Genomic DNA, 16,435 nt, shown 5'->3' with positions numbered 1-16,435 from the left:
TTCCAGAAAGTGATTTTTATTTCTTAAAAAACAAAACAAACAAAAAAAAACAAAACAAAACAAAAAAAACCCATCAATTTTCTCGCCCTAACCGAAAGGTAGAATTTCTGCTGGACCTATAAATAGGCCGCGAAGCCCAAGTTTTAGTTGTAGTTCGCGCTGAAGGCCTGTTGCCTAGGCTACAGACGGAGGACTCGGTTCCTCATTTGCGCCTAGGGGAAAGTCCCCGGATCTCCGGCAGAGAGTGCCGCGTGCGCATGCACGTAGACCTCCCCCGCTTCTCTGTCAATCCGCCAAGAAGCGAACCCGTTAGGCGGGGGAGCTGAGCGGTGTGCGGCTGGGGTCGTCATCCGTCATCTCCTCTAGTTACGCAGGCGGTGCGTCTGGGCGCACTAACCACACGGGGCTCATTCTCAGCGCGGCTGCATTTTGTTGATAGAATCTTTCTGCAACATCTACACAATTCAGATTGATGCAGATTAAAATCCATTTTGATTCATTAAAATAAATTCATTTAAAACCAAGTAGTCTATTAATTACCGCTAGACTGTAAAGCCATATCTCTTTTTCGTTACCATTTCATTCCTATAGCCCACATGGCTATAGCAAGCACTCCTTTTTTAAAATTAAATGCATTGGGGTGCCACTGGTTAATAAATTTGAGTGTTTACCTTGCGCAGGGGCCATGTTAATCTCTGTATCTTTCCAGTTTTAGTATCTGTGCTGCCGAAGCGAACACTCAATGAATCCTTGTTGAAGGAAATTAATGTTTTCAAAAGATCCAACAGTTAAATATAATTAAGCTCTTTTTAAAAATGAGGAAACTTGCCAAAACCAGTTCGGCTAAGTGGATAGAGTGTCGGCCTGCGGACTGAAGGGTTCCTGGTTCGATTCCGGTCAAGAGCATGTACCTGGGTTGTGGGTACACCCCCAGTAGGAGATGTGCAGGAGGCAGCTGATCGATGTTTCTGACTCTCTATCTCTCTCCCTTCCTCTCTGTAAAAAATCAATAAAATATATTTTTTAAAAAAGTGAGGAAACTCAGGCTCCTGAAAGTTAGGTGTTGTTGATCAGGTAAGAGACTAGGTGAGTCCAACCATTTTCTGCTTGTCTCCATATCATCTGTCTCACATCACCCCACCTCCAGGCCTTCCCACTTCTTGCTGACAGACTTGGGTAGTCTCCCACTGTTTCACACTATCTTTTATAACTGTCTGGGATATGAAGGGTCATTTTCCCGATTAGACCAAGAGCTCTTTGAAGAGGAGAGAAACCATTTCCCACTCACATTTGCATCTCCAGAGCTTGGCACATAAGTGATGGGCACTGGTACATGTGTATTAAATGAATGAAAAACACGTGTTAAATAAATAAATAAATAAAATTCGGTATGTCTTCCTGTCTTTCCAGAAAGGAAGGGGGCACTGCAGGAAGAGACCCGAACCCAGGGGAGTTTGACCACCCAGAGGCAGCCTGGGCGTCAGAACAGTGTACTCCAAACCTCGACTCCAAGCCAGTTGGTGTAGTCAAAGTAAATAAGTGGTTCTGGGGGGAGGGAGGAGGGGCAGGGGTATAATATGATAAATGGCCCCTAACTGATAGTTGCCTTCAGGGAATTTGGGCCCACTATTGCCAGATATTCTGATTTCTACACCTCTCCACCCCAGTTCAACAAATTGGGATTTTTAAAATTTGAAATCTCTGTTTTAAAATGTTAACAAGGAATATTTTGCGTATTTGACACCTGTGTGGATCATGTTTTTAAAATTCTCTTCTATAGGATAAAATAATCAGGAAATGAAGCAAATAACAAGGGCCATAAAATCAGCTAACAGTAAGGGTCAGAAATTCAGAATTATTTGTATAACTGAATGTCTGATATAATCATGACAGTATAACACTATATATAGTGCCCAGCCAGTATGGCTCAGTGGTTGAGCATCAACCTATGAACCAGGAGGTCACAGTTTTATTTCTGGTCAGGGCACATGCCCAGGTTGTGGGCTGGATTGCCAGTAGGAGATATGCAGGAGGCAGCTTTTAATGTTCTGCTCTCACATGAATGTTTCTTTCTGCCTTCCACCCTCTCTAAAAATCAGTTTAAATTTTTTTTTTTTTAAGTTTCTTGCATGTTAAGCAACAAACATACAAACAGTTAGGGAAAGATAATCATAAGGATGTTTGGCAAAGATTTAAAAAATTCCATTTCACAATAAATCCCAGAATTTTTCAATATAAATAAAAACTCTGGAATGACATAAAGTAATTCAAGTTCAATTTCTTTGACTTTACAATCATTGTGCTACTGATTGTTCATTATAAATCCATGGGCTAAATACAGGAACATGTACTATCTATCATAGGAGTGGGAGACAGAGATTGTGCCCAAAGAGAATCTGAACAACTCCAAACTGTTAAGAGCTAATTCTAGATTTAAACACACCTTGCCAAAACCGGTTTGGCTCAGTGGATAGAGGGTCGGCCTGCGGACTGAAAGGTCCCAGGTTCGATTCCGGTCAAGGGCATGTACTTGGGTTGCAGGCACATCCCCAGTGGGAGATGTGCAGGAGGCAGCTGATCGATGTTTCTCTCTCATCGATGTTTCTAACTCTCGATCTCTCTCCCTTCCTCTCTGTAAAAAATCAATAAAATATATTAAAAAAACAACAACACCTAGATGAATCTGCTATGTCAGGGGCTGATTGTATAACTGGCAGTTCTCTAGATGAACTTCCATGTATATCACAGTGTTTTCTAAAGGACAGGTAATACAAATGTGCTCATTTGAAGCTTGTATCGTAAGAAAGCTCATCAGTAACCACAACAATGTAGAACCTATATCTATAAGAGCTTTTTCAGAGAGGAGTACTTTATTACTGACATTTGTTAGAATTGCTGGAACATGGTGGTGATAAAATGGAGACCAATTTTTAGTTGGTTTTGTCTTAAAATTCTCTACAGATGATACCCTCTTATTGCCTGCAGCTGGAGGGTCAGACCTCTCATGCCATTCCCATCCTTGGCACACTAATGCAATCTTTAAAAGTTCAAAACAAAAATATGGGACACACAAAACATATTTCTGGCTCCTGCTCTAAAGCTTAAATTCGGAACTTAAACTCCCTCTTCCCACATCAGTAGCCTCCCACTGACTGGGCTGTCCCTGAGCAGGGCAGGTACTCGTCCCTGCAGTGAACAGGTGCAAAGACAGGACCCAGTATCCCAGGATAGTTCTGGGGGCAGAGGTTTCTTTAATTCAAGTAACTTTTGAGATTAATAGTTATTAGGGACAGTTTGGATGAAGTGGGTCGAGAGGGAGGAAACTAGCTTTTTCTGTGCCCTGTTATACCAGAACTAGAGGCCCGCTGCACGAAATTCATGCATGGGTGTGGTTCCTAGGCCTGGCTGTCGATCAAAGCACAAGCATCTGGCATGGAAGGGCAGGTCCCAGCTAACTCTGGGCCCTGGGCAGCACCTGGGCCCTCGGGCCTCCGTGTGCCCCCCTCTGCTGAGTCATAGAGCCCGAGTCCCCACACAGAGATGCGGTGAGCACAGCTGGACGTCACGGGCCAGGGTGCAGCGTGGGCCTCTGGGCCGCCTGGAAGTGCTGCACAGAAGCCGGGCAGGCAGCACACTCTCTCCCAGCCGGCCTTGCAGAACGGCTCCTGTGCAAACCCACGGGGAGCCCAACTGGCTCCTACAGTCCCAGGGGCTGTGGCACAGCTCACCCCGAAAAGGCTGTGTGGGTGTGGGGCAGGCTCTTCACGGGCACCTGGCATCTGAGTAGGCGTGCAAGCCCTGGTGTCCCAGGGGAGGGTAGCAGGGGGAGTGAGAGCAAGCTCAGCAGACACCCTGCATTCTCACTGCACCTCCTCTGTCCCCGTCACCCCCACCCCCAGGTAGCCGGCAAGACGTCAAAGAGGGTCACTGATGCCTGCCACGTTCTGCACCACATCCTGGTGGTCAGTGCACGTCATAGCGAGCGGTCGAACTCCCGGTTGAATGACCACTCGAGGGGGCAATTTGCATATTAGGCTTTTATAAAAGGCTAATATGCAAATTGTCCCCTTGGGAGTACGACCAACCAGGAGTTCAACAGCTCGCTATGATGTATGCTGACCACCAGGGGGGGCGCGGAACGAAGGCAGCCGGCAACGGGGGAAGGAAGGCCCTGATCAGCCCTGATCTCCGGCCAGCCTAGGGACCCTACCCGTGCACAGATTTCGTGCACTGGGCCTCTAGTATAGGATAATAACAATGACAATGGTCATCCTAACACGTTCACCTTGGATCAGCCTTAGGGAGTGGTGAGATGGTACGTACCAGGAGACCTCCCAATCCCATTCCATGTTATAACATGTTCATCCAGAAGCACATTCTCCTCACGAGACTCAGAACTGGAGAGAAAAGTCAGGTACCCTGTGGCATAAGGGAATCTCTGTCATAAAGCCTGGCTTCCTTGTCTTGTGGGTCCTACCTCATGCCACTTCTGCCCCCCCTGGAGTCTTCATGGGCTCAGCTACACAGTAGCACAGGCCTTCTTCTCTCTTCTCTGGCCAAAGGGGGTAGAGGGCCAAGGGCGAGGGGGGTGTGAGGTGAGGAGTTGCGGAAGTTCAGGAGTTGCTGGGTGGCGCAGGTGCAGGCACTGGGCGGTGTCAGTTCTTTCACTCATCCCTCCCCTCCCCCTTCCTCCCCGGAAACCAGTGACTTTGCCACCACCAGTATTGGGGATGATGAGCTGTGGGGGCCAGGCCGGGAGGGGTGGGAGTAAGGGGGCTGCTGCAGCTGTCAGACCATAAGCCAGGCTCACGCCCAGGCTCAGGCCTGCAGACTTGGCTCCCACATCAATAGTCATGAGCAGCGGTGCCAACTGCACGGATCAGCTAGGGCCCGGTAAGCGGGGCGGGGCGGGGACAGGGGGAGGGGTCACGGGGCCCCATGTCCCATCTGCTGGGATCTGGAGGGTTGGGCTGGGCAGTAATACCCACCCCTCTACATCCACAGGAATTCCCTCCTTCCCCCAGGCCTGGGGATTGTGGGCCCTCTTAGGGGCTGTGACGCTGCTGCTTCTCATCTCGCTGGCTGCACACTTGTACCGATGCAGTAGTGGCTGGAGAAGGAACCGTTCAGGAGGGGGACAGTGAGTGGGGGGAAAACAGAAATGGGATAATTGATAATTTCTCCTTACCAAGAGGTCCCCATTTACCCCCTAAACTTGGTGTTGCAGGTCTGGAGGGTCTGTGGAAGAGGTCCCCCTGTATGGGAACCTGCATTATCTGAAGACAGGTAGGAAACTGGCGGAGGGGAGAGGCACGGAGAACAGGTCCTGGGTGGGTGGGATGAAGGGCTGCAGGAGGAGGAACAAGAAGTGACCAGATTTCTGTTACCTGTCCCAGGACGACTGTCTCAAGAACCAGGGCCAGACCAGCAGGATCCCACACTTGGAGGCCCCACCAGGGTGAGTCAGTTGTTGCTGAGGAAGAGAGGGGAGGAAGTGGGGGGGGGTGCTTTTTCAAGGGTCCAGTGCACTTCTAACAGCCTTGCATCTCCAGGCTGCAGAGGAGGTGATGTGCTACACCAGCCTGCAGCTGCGGCCTCCTCAGGGCCGGATCCCCAGCCCTGGGACCCCCATCAAATACTCAGAGGTGGTGCTGGACGCTGAGCCGAAGCCCCAGGCCTCGGGCCGGGAGCCGGAGCTCTATGCCTCCGTGTGTGCCCAGACGCGCAGAGCCCGGGCGTCCTTCCCGGACCAGGCCTACGCCAACAGCCAGACTGCACCCAGCTGAGACGGAGGGCCTGGCATCGCCCCAGCTTCCTCTGTTGCAGGGGTGACGGCTACCCTGTGATGGCTACCCTGTTCGGGGCATGACTGTTTCCCAGCAAACCCCCAAAGACAGTCAGCCATCGCCCCGTCACAGGAGGTGATGTTCCCCAAGCCTCCTATCTGACCTGAGGGAGATAAGTCAGGGGGAAAGCAGGCCCCCGTTTCTTGAGGATGGAGACAGCAGAGGCAGTGCCCCCCTCCTCGCTTCCTCCTCCTTCCGGAGTCTTACCAGGTCCTCCCCGCTATTGCTCTCATACACTGTACTGCTGACACCTCAGTGTCTCCTCAGACACAGGAAGTGGGAAGTGGGGGAGGGGGTGAGAGCCTAAGAGGACCTGGGTGGGTATACCCCTGGGGAGGCCACGGGGGGGGGGGGGGGGTTAGGAGGGGGGGTAGGAGGGGAGGGGGATCCTGGAACCGAGCAACCTGAAGAACCCAAGCCTGGCTCTGGCCTGAGAACGCTGGCAGGAGAATGCCAGTCTCCATCCTGCTGCCTCTGTTGTGTCCCCAAGTTTTTAAATAAAATTTCTCAAAAAGTGTTTAGATTTCATTACGGGGGCCACAGACTTGCAATAGACCCCACATGGTGGGAGTGTGAGCTCTGCTGTCTGCACAGAGCACTCCTAGGGAGCCTGGCTGGGGAGGAGGGCGCAAGAGGGGCAGCCTCATCCACACGGCAGGGGTGGGTGCCAGGGGTGGGTGCTGGGGGGGGGGGGGCAAGGGTGGGTGCTGGGAGGGCAGGGGTGGGTGCCAGTGGGGCAGGGGTGGGTGCTGGGGGTGGAGGCTGGAGCTGCTAGAATTTGCACTGAGGACCGCCCCAACTCCCATCACCCGGAGTCTGCAAGCTCAGCAGCCCCTGTAACTGTGCTGCACCCCCACCCTAGCCTAGCCCTCTCCTCCCAGGGCCTCTGTAGAGGCAGGTCGGACAGACGTGAGGTTTGGGGGGAAGCTGAGGCTTTTACTTCCAAACCTCTCTCCTTCCTAGAGTCCCGGGGAAGGCAGAGTAGGGATCCGTGCGCCAGGGACCGGCCGGGTGGTGCCAATGAGAAGGGGGCCTCCTCTGCACACACACAGACACACAGTAGCCCAGTGCCCGGGGTTCCTGGACCTGAGCACCCCCCTTCGCCTCCCCAGAAGCAGCCGGGGCCGCGGTGAGCGCAGCTGGGCTGTGTGGGCGGGAAGGTGGCGTCGGGGCGGGTACCGGATGCGGGAGCCGCCCGCAGCGGGATGTGGGGTCAGAAGGCTGCGGTGCTGGAGACGCTCCACGTGTCCGCGGCCTGGGGGCTGACGGCTTCACCACCGGGACTCGCCGGCCATCTCGGCCGAGGCCTCAAACGACCCCCCACACAGACCGGCTCTGCACCGGCCCTCCCCCCGGGCTCTGCGGCCCCCGCCGTTGCAGGTCCGAGGTCCGAGCTCCGAGCGCCCCCGCGCGGCGGGACGCGGCCTCGCCACCAGCTCTGCGCAGGCGCGCGGCTGCGGGTCCGCGGCTCGCAGGGAGGTGAGGTCTCCAGGCTCCGGGCGCGGCCCCCGGGTTTGTAGGCTCCGTGGCTCCCGCTCCCGGAGCGTCGGGCGCCTCCCGCGTGCGCAGGACGTGGCGGACTCGCTCCGAGTGGGGCTGGGTGGGCCTTGAACGCTTCCCTTCCAGTCTCCGAAGCCCGGATCCTCTGCTCTCTCTCGCCCCACAGCCCTTCGGTTTTCCTTACCTTCTCATGCCCTAGCCTAGGATCTCCACTGGACGCCAGGTCTGGGGCAATTTCCAAATGTAGGAAATAAATAAGGGGGTGGGGGGCAGCCGGATGCACCCCAAACACCTCGGAGGGCCCCTGGCCACCTCCCTCCAGCGGGCTGAGTGCCTCACTTTACCCCACACCTGGGGTTCGCTCCGCCTCCATAGCTCCGGGTGCCTCCAGGGCACGTGCCCTCCCTGCCTCGCTGGTGTTTGTTTCCAGCCAGGAGTGCCCTGTCCCGAGCAGAACCCCAGAGCAGGTCAGGGGAAGCCACAGGGCCCCTTGGGGTTCCCATCTCCCCCTCTTCCTGAGATGCCAGCGGGAGGACAGGAATAAGCCCCGGACCCAAAGACGAAGGGTCTTCGGCATTGTCACAGGTTCACGGCAGGAAGTTCTTAGCGAATTGTTTATGTTGGGAGGAGCCTCGGGAGCCACCCCAGCCCCCCCACCGAGGCCCCTCCAGCTCAGGCGCTGCACTGCGCTCTCTCAAAATGAGTCTCAACTTCCAACTTGGTTTTGGCTACAAGGAGGGTAACAGAGCGGGGACATGGAGAGCGACCAAGCCTTAATGACTTCATTGGGAACCTTGGATCCAGCCATGCCCAGAGCAAGATCTGCTTCCTGCACTTCTTGGTTATGTAAGCAAGCTAATAAATTCCTTTTTTTGCTTAGTCAGTCAGTCGAAGTTAGACTTTCTATCTCTTGCAACTCTTGAGTTCTGACCTCCTAGTAATGGCTTCCGTTTTTAAGTCTTTTGGTGATTGTCACTTTGTCAGTAATACTTATATTACTTAGAGTGAGAGGATTTTGCGCATGTACCAGTAGCAACCCTATGAAGACCTCCCTCTACACACCCTCTCTGATAACTCTCAGCTATAGGTGAGGAACTTTATTTTATTTATTTTTTCTTTTATTAATCCTCACCTGAGGATATTTTCCCATTGATTTTTAGAGAGAGTGGAAGTGCGGGGGAGAGACAGAGAGTAACATTGATGTGAGAGAGACACGCAGATTGGTTGCCTCCCACAGGAGCCCTGACCGGGGCCTGCAACCGAGGCATGTGCCCTTGACCGGAATCAAAACCGGGACCCTTCAGTCTGCAGGCCGATGCTCTATCCACTGAGCAAAATCTGCTAGGGCAGCGGTTCTCAACCTGTGGGTCGCGACTCCTCTGGCGGTCAAACGACCCTTTCACAGGGGTCGCCTAAGACCATCCTGCATATCAGATATTTACATTACGATTCATAACAATAGCAACATTACAGTTATGAAGTAGCAACGGAAATAATTTTATGGTTGGGTCACAACATGAGTAACTGTATTTAACGGGCCAGAAGGTTGAGAACCACTGTGCTAGGGCTCCATTTATTTTTTATTTTTTTAGAGACAGTGGAAGGGAGGGGAAGAGACTGAAAGAGAATATTGATGTGAGACACATCAATTGGTTGCCTCCTGCACATGCCCCAATCTGGCCAGATCCAGCCTGCAACCGAGGCACAGTCCTTGACCGGGATCAAACCTGGGACCCTTCCGTCCATGGGCTGATACTCTAACCATTGAGCAATCTGGCCAGGGCTGGGTGAGGAACTTTAAGTGGGCTCTGCTGAGCTCTTGCAGAGAATTTGAGGACAAATTTCTGGAAAAGGGCCTCAGAGCCAAGAGCAACGCAACAAATCCCAGAAACAGTCTGCTTTCCAGGAACAATCAATGGCTTTGCTGGCCTCCCCTGCTCTCCAAAAAAAAACAGTGGAGGATTGAATTTCTCAGTCCTTGAAGCTGGGAAAGGCAAGCCAGAGGGGCAGAGAGACCTGCTGGAGGAAGCAAGTGAATCTCTGACTGAAAAATGTGTAAAGCACAAACAAAAAAGATTTCCCTGAACTAGAAAATCAGAACCCCAAATTTCCATAGATAAATCAAAGGAGAGGGTGTACTGCTAAAACCCGAAAACTGGTCTAAAAGATTAAAAATGAAGCATCTCAAAATGTAACAGGTCTAGAAAATTAAAATGAAGTATCTCAAAAATATGGAGATGCAAATCAGGTGGTTAAAGATGGGAGATTGGAACAGACCCAAGAGACTTAACTCAACTTCTATGAGTACCTGCAGAATAAGGAACAGGAGAGGAGAGGTCATCATTAAATAAGAGATTCAATTTCCCTGCGCGAAATAAAGACTTAAGTTCCAGACTGGACTGATAGGAAAAGACACACACTTGGCCATATGAAGGTTAAAAATCATAAGCTCTTAAGGATACGGGAAAGCTTGGCACATTTTCAGGCAAAAAGAAAGTTCTTGAGAGGGCCCTGCGCCGCCTTTCTCCGCTGGCACCTCCGCTCCCTGCTCCTCCTCCCCGGCCATGGCGTTCACGTTCGCGGCCTTCTGCTACATGCTGGCGCTGCTGCTCACCGCCGCACTCATCTTCTTCGCCATCTGGCACGTTGTTTCCTCGTGAACTTTGATGCTGGATTGATTGCTCTGTTGACCTCATCTCCGAACTTTCCCCCTAAATCATACTTTGACCGCCGGTTTCCCAAGAGACAGTTCCCAGCCACCTCTGCGTTCTGGGTAACTGTACTTAGTAAAGGAAGTTTTACTTTGATTTTGAAAATGCTCAGAAACCGGAGAAACTAAGATGGCGGCATAGATAAACACCGGGAAATTGTCGCCTCACACAACAATTGAAGAATGCCGCAAGGGTCAGAGCAAACATCGTCCAGAACAACAGGAAGGCTGGCTGACTGTAATTTCTACAACTAGAAGAAAAGAGGGGCACGCTGAGAGCCAGAGGAGCTGCAGAGGTGAAGTGCAGAGGTACGGCGGCGGCTCGGGCGCGGAAAGGGCGTGGCGCCTGAGGACGCGGCTGTCTTTTTGAATCACAAGCTCCCGACTGCTCTGAACTCCGGTTCCAGCGGGTCTCTGGGGACCCAGGGCTCATCCGGGGAGAGGCTGGTCTGTCAGGCGGCAGCGGGCGAACTTGAGGGCGGCTTTCCCTCAGAGGTGCTTGCAGCCGTTACCGGGACACTGAGACGCGCGGCTCCGGGCGTGGAGAATCACCATAGCTGCTTTCACCGCCCTTTGACTCCCTGAGACCCCGCCCCACCCAGGCTGGGGCAGAGGCTTTTGCATGTGAATGTACCTAACTACAGCCCAGCCAGGCAGACCCGGAACTTCCAAGAGAAGGCCCAAGGCCCCGCAGCGGCTTGCATTGCTTCACAGCTGAGCCTCTTCGTGGCTCCTGCTGTGTGGCCTCAGGCAGGGGCTGAATTAGCACCTCCTTAGATCCAGGAGCCACTCTACCCAGTGGTCAGAGGGGGACCATTCTCCCACTTCAGACACAGCTGATTCCCACAGCCAATTGGCCTGGAGGTCAATTCCTCCCAGTGATCCTACAACAACCAAGGCACCAAGAGTGCACCAAGAGTGTCTACCCCAGGTAACTGGGGAGGCTGAGCCACTGGGCCCTACAGGACACCTGGCACGCAGGGCCACTCTATCAACACAGGGAAGCAGCCAAAATGCAGAGACAAAGAAAAAGGTCACAAATGGCAGAAACGGAGGAAAGCAAACGACTGGATATAGAGTTCAAGGCCACGTTTATAAGGCTTTTCAAGCATTTTATGGAAACCGCCGATAAATTTAATGAATCCCTCAAGGAGTATAGTGAGACCATGGAGGACATGAAAAAGGACCAACTAGAAATTAAGCATACACTGACTGAAATAAAGAATAATTTACAGAGATCCAACAGCAGACAAGAGGATCCCAAGAATCAAGTCAAAGATTTGAAGTACAAAGAAACAAAAAATACCCAACCGAAAAAGAAAAAAGAAAAGAGATTCCAAAAATATGAAGATAGTGTAAGGAACCTCTGGGACAACTTCAAGCGTACCAACATCAGAATTATAGGGGTACCAGAAGGAGAGAGAGGGCAAGATATTGAAAACCTTTTTGAAGAAATAATGACAGAAAACTTCCCCTACCTGGTGAAAGAAATGGACTTACAAGTCCAGGAAGCACAGAGAACCCCAAACAAAAGGAATCCAAAGAGGACCACACCAAGACACATCATAATTAAAATGCCAAGAGCAAAAGATAAAGAATCTTAAAAGCAGCAAGAGAAAGACAGTCAGTTACCTACAAGGGAGTACCCATTCGACTGTCAGCTGATTTCTCAACAGAAACCATGCAGGCCAGAAGAGAGTGGCAAGAAATATTCAAAGAGATGAATAGCAAGAACCTGCAACCAAGATTACTTTATCCAGCAAAGCTATCATTCAGAATGGAAGGTCAGATAAAGAGCTTCACGGATAAGAAAAAGCTAAAGGAGTTCATCACCACCAAACCAGCATTATATGAAATGCTGAAAGGTATTCTTTAAGAAGAGGAAGAAGAAAAAGGAACTCTTACCATTTGCCACAGCATGGATGGAACTGGAGAGCGGATAAATACCACAGGATCTCACTCATTTGTGGAATATAATGAACAACATAAACTGATGAACAAGGACTGATCCAGAGGCGGAGAGGCATTGATTGGACTGTCGGGCCTTGGAGGGAAGGTAGGGGAGGGTGGGGGCAAGGGGGAAAGATCAACCAAAGGACTTATATGCAAGCATATAGGCCTAACCAATGGACACGGACAACGGGGGGGTGAGGGGATGAGCGGGGGGTGGGGGGGGGTAGAGGGTACACATATGTAATATCTTAATCAATAAAAAATATTAAAAAAAAAAAAAAGAAAGTTCTTTTTTCTTACCTGCTACCCTGGAAGTTAAAAGACCAAAAAATTGAATGTGAGTCAATGAAAGAAAAGGCCTGTAACCCAGACCCAGCCAAAGAAGAAAGATAGATACTAAAGATTTGCAAAAGTCACCAAGTATCTCATCTAAGACATACTTTTTATTATTATTATTACTTTTTAATCCTCATCTGAGGATATTATTCCATCGATTTTTTAGAGAGAGTGGAAGAGAGAGGGAAAGACAGAGAGAAATATCGATGTGAGAGAAACACATTGATTTGTTGCCTCCTGCAGGAGCCCTGACCAGGGCCCAGGCCAGGGAGAAGCCTGCAACCCAGGTACAGTACCTGCCCTTGACCTGAATCAAACCTGGGAACCCAGTACCATTCAGTCCACAGGCCTATGCTCTATTCCAGGGGTGGGCAAACTTTTTGACTCGAGGGCCACAATGGGTTCTTAAACTGGACCGGAGGGCCGGAACAAAAGCATGGATGGAGTGTTTGTGTGAACTAATATAAATTCAAAGTAAACATCATTACATAAAAGGGTACGGTCTTTTTTTTTTTAGTTTTATTCATTTCAAACGGGCCGTAGTTTGCCCACGGCTGCCTATTCACTGAGCCAAACCAGCTAAGGCTTTCCATTGACTTAAAGAGAGTAAAAGGGAGGGGTAAAGACAGAGAGAAACATTGATGTGAGAGTGCCAAACAGGCTAGGCTGAGAAATACTTTTTTAAAAAATATATTTTGTTGATTTTTTACAGAGAGGAAGGGAGAGAGATAGAGAGTTAGAAACATCGATCAGCTGCCTCCTGCACATCTCCTACTGGGGATGAGTCCCCAACCAAGGTACATGCTACATGCCCTTGACCGGAATCGAACCTGGGAACTTTCAGTCCACAGGCCGATGCTCTATCCACTGAGCCAAACCGGTTTCAGCTCATAAATACTTTTAAGACATTAATGAGCCCTGGCTGGGCGGCCCAGTTAGTTGGAGCATCGTCCTGTACACCATAAGGTTGTGGGTTCAATTCCCGGCGATGTCATATACTTGGATTACAAATTCAATCTCTGGTCAGGGTGTGTAGGAGAGGCAACCGATCAATGTTTCTCTCTCTCTCTCTCTCTCTCTCTCTCTCTCTCTCTCTCTCGTCCTTTCTCTCTAAAATCAATAAAAACATATCCTCAAGTGAGGATTTGAAAATAAACAATAATTAATGAAGCAACAAGTGAATCAGAGCAGAGACTTGAACATTGGGGAAGATGAAGAGGAAAAAAAGCAGTGAGGAGCAATGAACCATGAACTATAATTTCTATCTATAGCCCTACATATTTATAACATGTAATATAAATGCCAAATAAGGACTCTTGGAACAGATGGGACACACTGTAAGGGAAATTCTAATAAGTATTAAATTATCTCAATGAAACTGGAATCAGCTGGTGAGTAGAAGGGGCAGGTAAGTGTTCCAAGACCTCAGGCAGGGAGGATGAGCAAAGGTGGGGGAAGGGTAGTGAAAGTAATTTGAGACCATATATATTAGGGTGGGGAGGAAGTAGAAGATAAATAGAGCATGATGGAAATAGTTGTTGTTCTGTGAAATAGTACAGTTCACATACTAGAAGAGTCATGTGTCTAAGAGAACAGGGCAAAGGATGGTAACTATTAATAGAGTGACAAACTACAAATTAACAAGGAGGGTAATGGGATGAATGGCTATTCATTCAGTCCAGCAAAAGAAAAGAAGAGTTCACAGCAGTGTTTAGAAATTTAAAACCAACTAAGATGGAAATAACAAATCAAATACATCACTCATTACAATAAATATGTGTGGGCTGAATTCTTCCATTTCCATTAAGATATTGTCAGATTTTGTTATAAATCAAATTCTGGTCCATATTACTTAAAAGAAAGATTCTTAAAAAGTGATAAAGTGATAAAGAAATATGCAAAGTGCCCTGGTCGGTTTGGCTCAGTGGATAGAGCATCTGCCTGCGGACTGAAGGGTCCCAGGTTCGATTCCGGTCAAGGGCATGTACCTTGGTTGCGGGCACATCCCCAGTAGGGGGTGTGCAGAAGGCGGCTGGTTGATGTTTCTCTCTCATGGATGTTTCTGGCTCTCTATCCCTCTCCCTTCCTCCCTGTAAAAAAAATCAATAAAATATATTAAAAAAGAGAGAAATATGCAAAATAAAGATGTGGTAAAGATATACCAGGCAGAAAACAGTGATAATACTGATATCCAACCAGGGCAATAAGTGACAGGTGAAAAGTGGTGTGAGGATTGCCTGCAGAGAAGTAGGCAGGGCCCTAGCCAGTTTGGCTCAGTGGATAGAGTGGCAGCCTGCAGACTGAAGGGTCCCAGGTTCGATTCTGTCAAGGGCATGTACCTTGGTTGCAGTCACATCCCCAGTGTGTGTGTGTGCGCGCGCAGGAGGCAGCTGATCGATGTTTCTAACTCTCTATCCCTCTCCCTTCCTCTCTGTAAAAAATCAATAATATATATATATTTTTTTTAAAAAGTAGGCAGGAACCTCAGGGGTGGTGGCCGTTTTTTGTGTCTTGATTGAGGTGGTGGTTACATGATTGAATATCTTTGTCAAACTCATGGGATTGTACACTTAAAATTGATCAAATGTATTGGATGTAAGTTACCATATGTTAAAGCTGGTTTTAAAAAATAACAAAATTATCATGTTCACAAAATTGAAATGCTGAATGAAAAAGCAGTGTAATATTAGAAACCTTCTCAATTACTCTGTATTATATATCCCTGGAATGCCATAAAGATAGCAAGCTTAAAAAAAAAAAAAAAAGGAAAAATAGAGGTAGTACTTATTTCAATAAATTTTAAAAAGAACAAAAGAAACAAAAAATAATCAGGATATAATAAAAACTGAAATGGCCAAAACCGGTTTGGCTCAGTGGATAGAGCGTCGGCCTGCGGACTGAAAAGTCCCAGGTTCGATTCCGGTCAAGGGCATGTACCTGGGTTGCGGGCACATCCCCAGTAGTGGGTGTGCAGGAGGCAGCTGATCGATGTTTCTCTCTCATCGATGTTTCTAGCTCTCTATCTCTCTCCCTTCCTCTCTGTAATAAATCAATAAAATATATATTAAAAAAAAAAAACTGAAATGAATGAAATGGAACACAAATGAAAGTATTAAAGAGCATAAGTTTAAAAATGTCCTTGCCCAGACAGTGTGGTTCAGTGGTTGAGCACCGACCCATATACCAGGAGAATCACTGGTTCGATTCCTGGTCAGGGCACATGCCCAGTTTCAACTTTGATCCCCAGTAGGTCTGAAGGAGGCAGCCAATCAATGTTTCTATCTCTCCCTCTCCTTTCCTCTCAAAAATCAATGAAAACATATTTTTAAAAAAGTGTTCTTATATAGGCTAATAAAATTAACTTCTTGCAAGCACGAGTAGGGGGGAAAAGAGTAAAAACAGATAAGATTAGTTATGAGAACGAAAACATCATTACAGATATGGGAGAGAAAAAAAAATGTCAAAGAAGTTAAACTTAAAATTTCTCATCAACAAATTTGAAAATTTAGAGGAAATGGATACATTTCAGGAAAAATATAAATTACCAAAGTTGACCCAAGAGAAATAGAAAAGCTTGAAGAGTTCAACCTATCATAGAAAAGACTAACCAAGGTGATTCCCTCTCCAAGGGGACTAAGAGTGCCCCTCTCAGGAAAGTAGCAACTTGGAATAGAATCTGGCATGCCTCAGGTTTTCAGGGGAGGTGATACATCATTTCCTTGGCCTTCCTTTGGCTGCCTACATGTATGGAAAAAAAAGAAAAGACTAGAAGATGATTAAAGATATACTTTTTTAAAGACTGCATTCAAATGGCACCACATCTGAGTTTTAGCTAACCTTAAATAATATTTTTCATGCCAAAACCGGTTTGGCTCAGTGGATAGAGCGTCGGCCTGCGGACTGAAGGGTCCCAGGTTCGATTCCGGTCAAGGGCATGTACCTGGGTTGCGGGCACATCCCCGATGGGAGATGTGCAGGAGGCAGCTGATCGATGCTTCTCTCTCATCGATGTTTCTAACTCTCTATCTCTCTCCCTTCCTCTCTGTAAAAAATCAATAAAATATATTTAAAAAAAAATAATAATATTTTT

At 48.7% G+C, this 16,435-nt stretch overlaps 1 protein-coding gene, 1 long non-coding RNA gene, 1 other non-coding gene and 1 pseudogene across 6 annotated transcripts; 2 read left to right on the top strand and 2 right to left on the bottom strand.

Annotated features, from left to right (window-relative positions):
* Positions 1–71: 71 nt before the first annotated feature.
* LOC132212119 (uncharacterized) lies at positions 72–7,820 on the bottom strand. Of its 4 annotated transcripts, none has more exons than XR_009447653.1 (4): positions 7,691–7,820; positions 5,388–5,473; positions 4,324–5,110; positions 72–422 (listed from the first exon to the last, which is right to left on the bottom strand). It is a non-coding gene; the product is annotated as an uncharacterized LOC132212119 (long non-coding RNA). The 4 variants fall into 4 exon arrangements; XR_009447654.1 differs by having other exon boundaries at positions 7,698–7,793; XR_009447651.1 differs by lacking the exon at positions 7,691–7,820 and adding an exon at positions 7,531–7,653.
* Positions 622–739, bottom strand: LOC132212873 (U6 spliceosomal RNA; annotated as a pseudogene).
* Positions 4,757–6,429, top strand: SIT1 (signaling threshold regulating transmembrane adaptor 1). The gene is made up of 5 exons (XM_059657282.1): positions 4,757–4,893; positions 5,005–5,140; positions 5,228–5,286; positions 5,397–5,458; positions 5,553–6,429. Exons 1-5 carry the CDS (start codon positions 4,854–4,856, stop codon positions 5,784–5,786), a joined length of 531 nt encoding a protein of 176 aa, XP_059513265.1. The 5' UTR covers positions 4,757–4,853; the 3' UTR covers positions 5,787–6,429.
* Positions 7,821–15,950: 8,130 nt separating the features above from the next.
* LOC132212891 (small nucleolar RNA SNORA67) lies at positions 15,951–16,091 on the top strand. Its single transcript, XR_009447830.1, has one exon. It is a non-coding gene; the product is annotated as a small nucleolar RNA SNORA67 (small nucleolar RNA).
* The last annotated feature ends 344 nt before the right edge of the window (positions 16,092–16,435 follow it).

This window comes from Myotis daubentonii, chromosome 11 (genome assembly GCF_963259705.1).
Source record: "Myotis daubentonii chromosome 11, mMyoDau2.1, whole genome shotgun sequence".
Classification (NCBI taxonomy): Eukaryota; Metazoa; Chordata; class Mammalia; order Chiroptera; family Vespertilionidae; genus Myotis; species Myotis daubentonii.
Note: the sequence above shows the minus strand (reverse complement) of the source record. Positions and strands in the feature narration are given on the sequence as shown.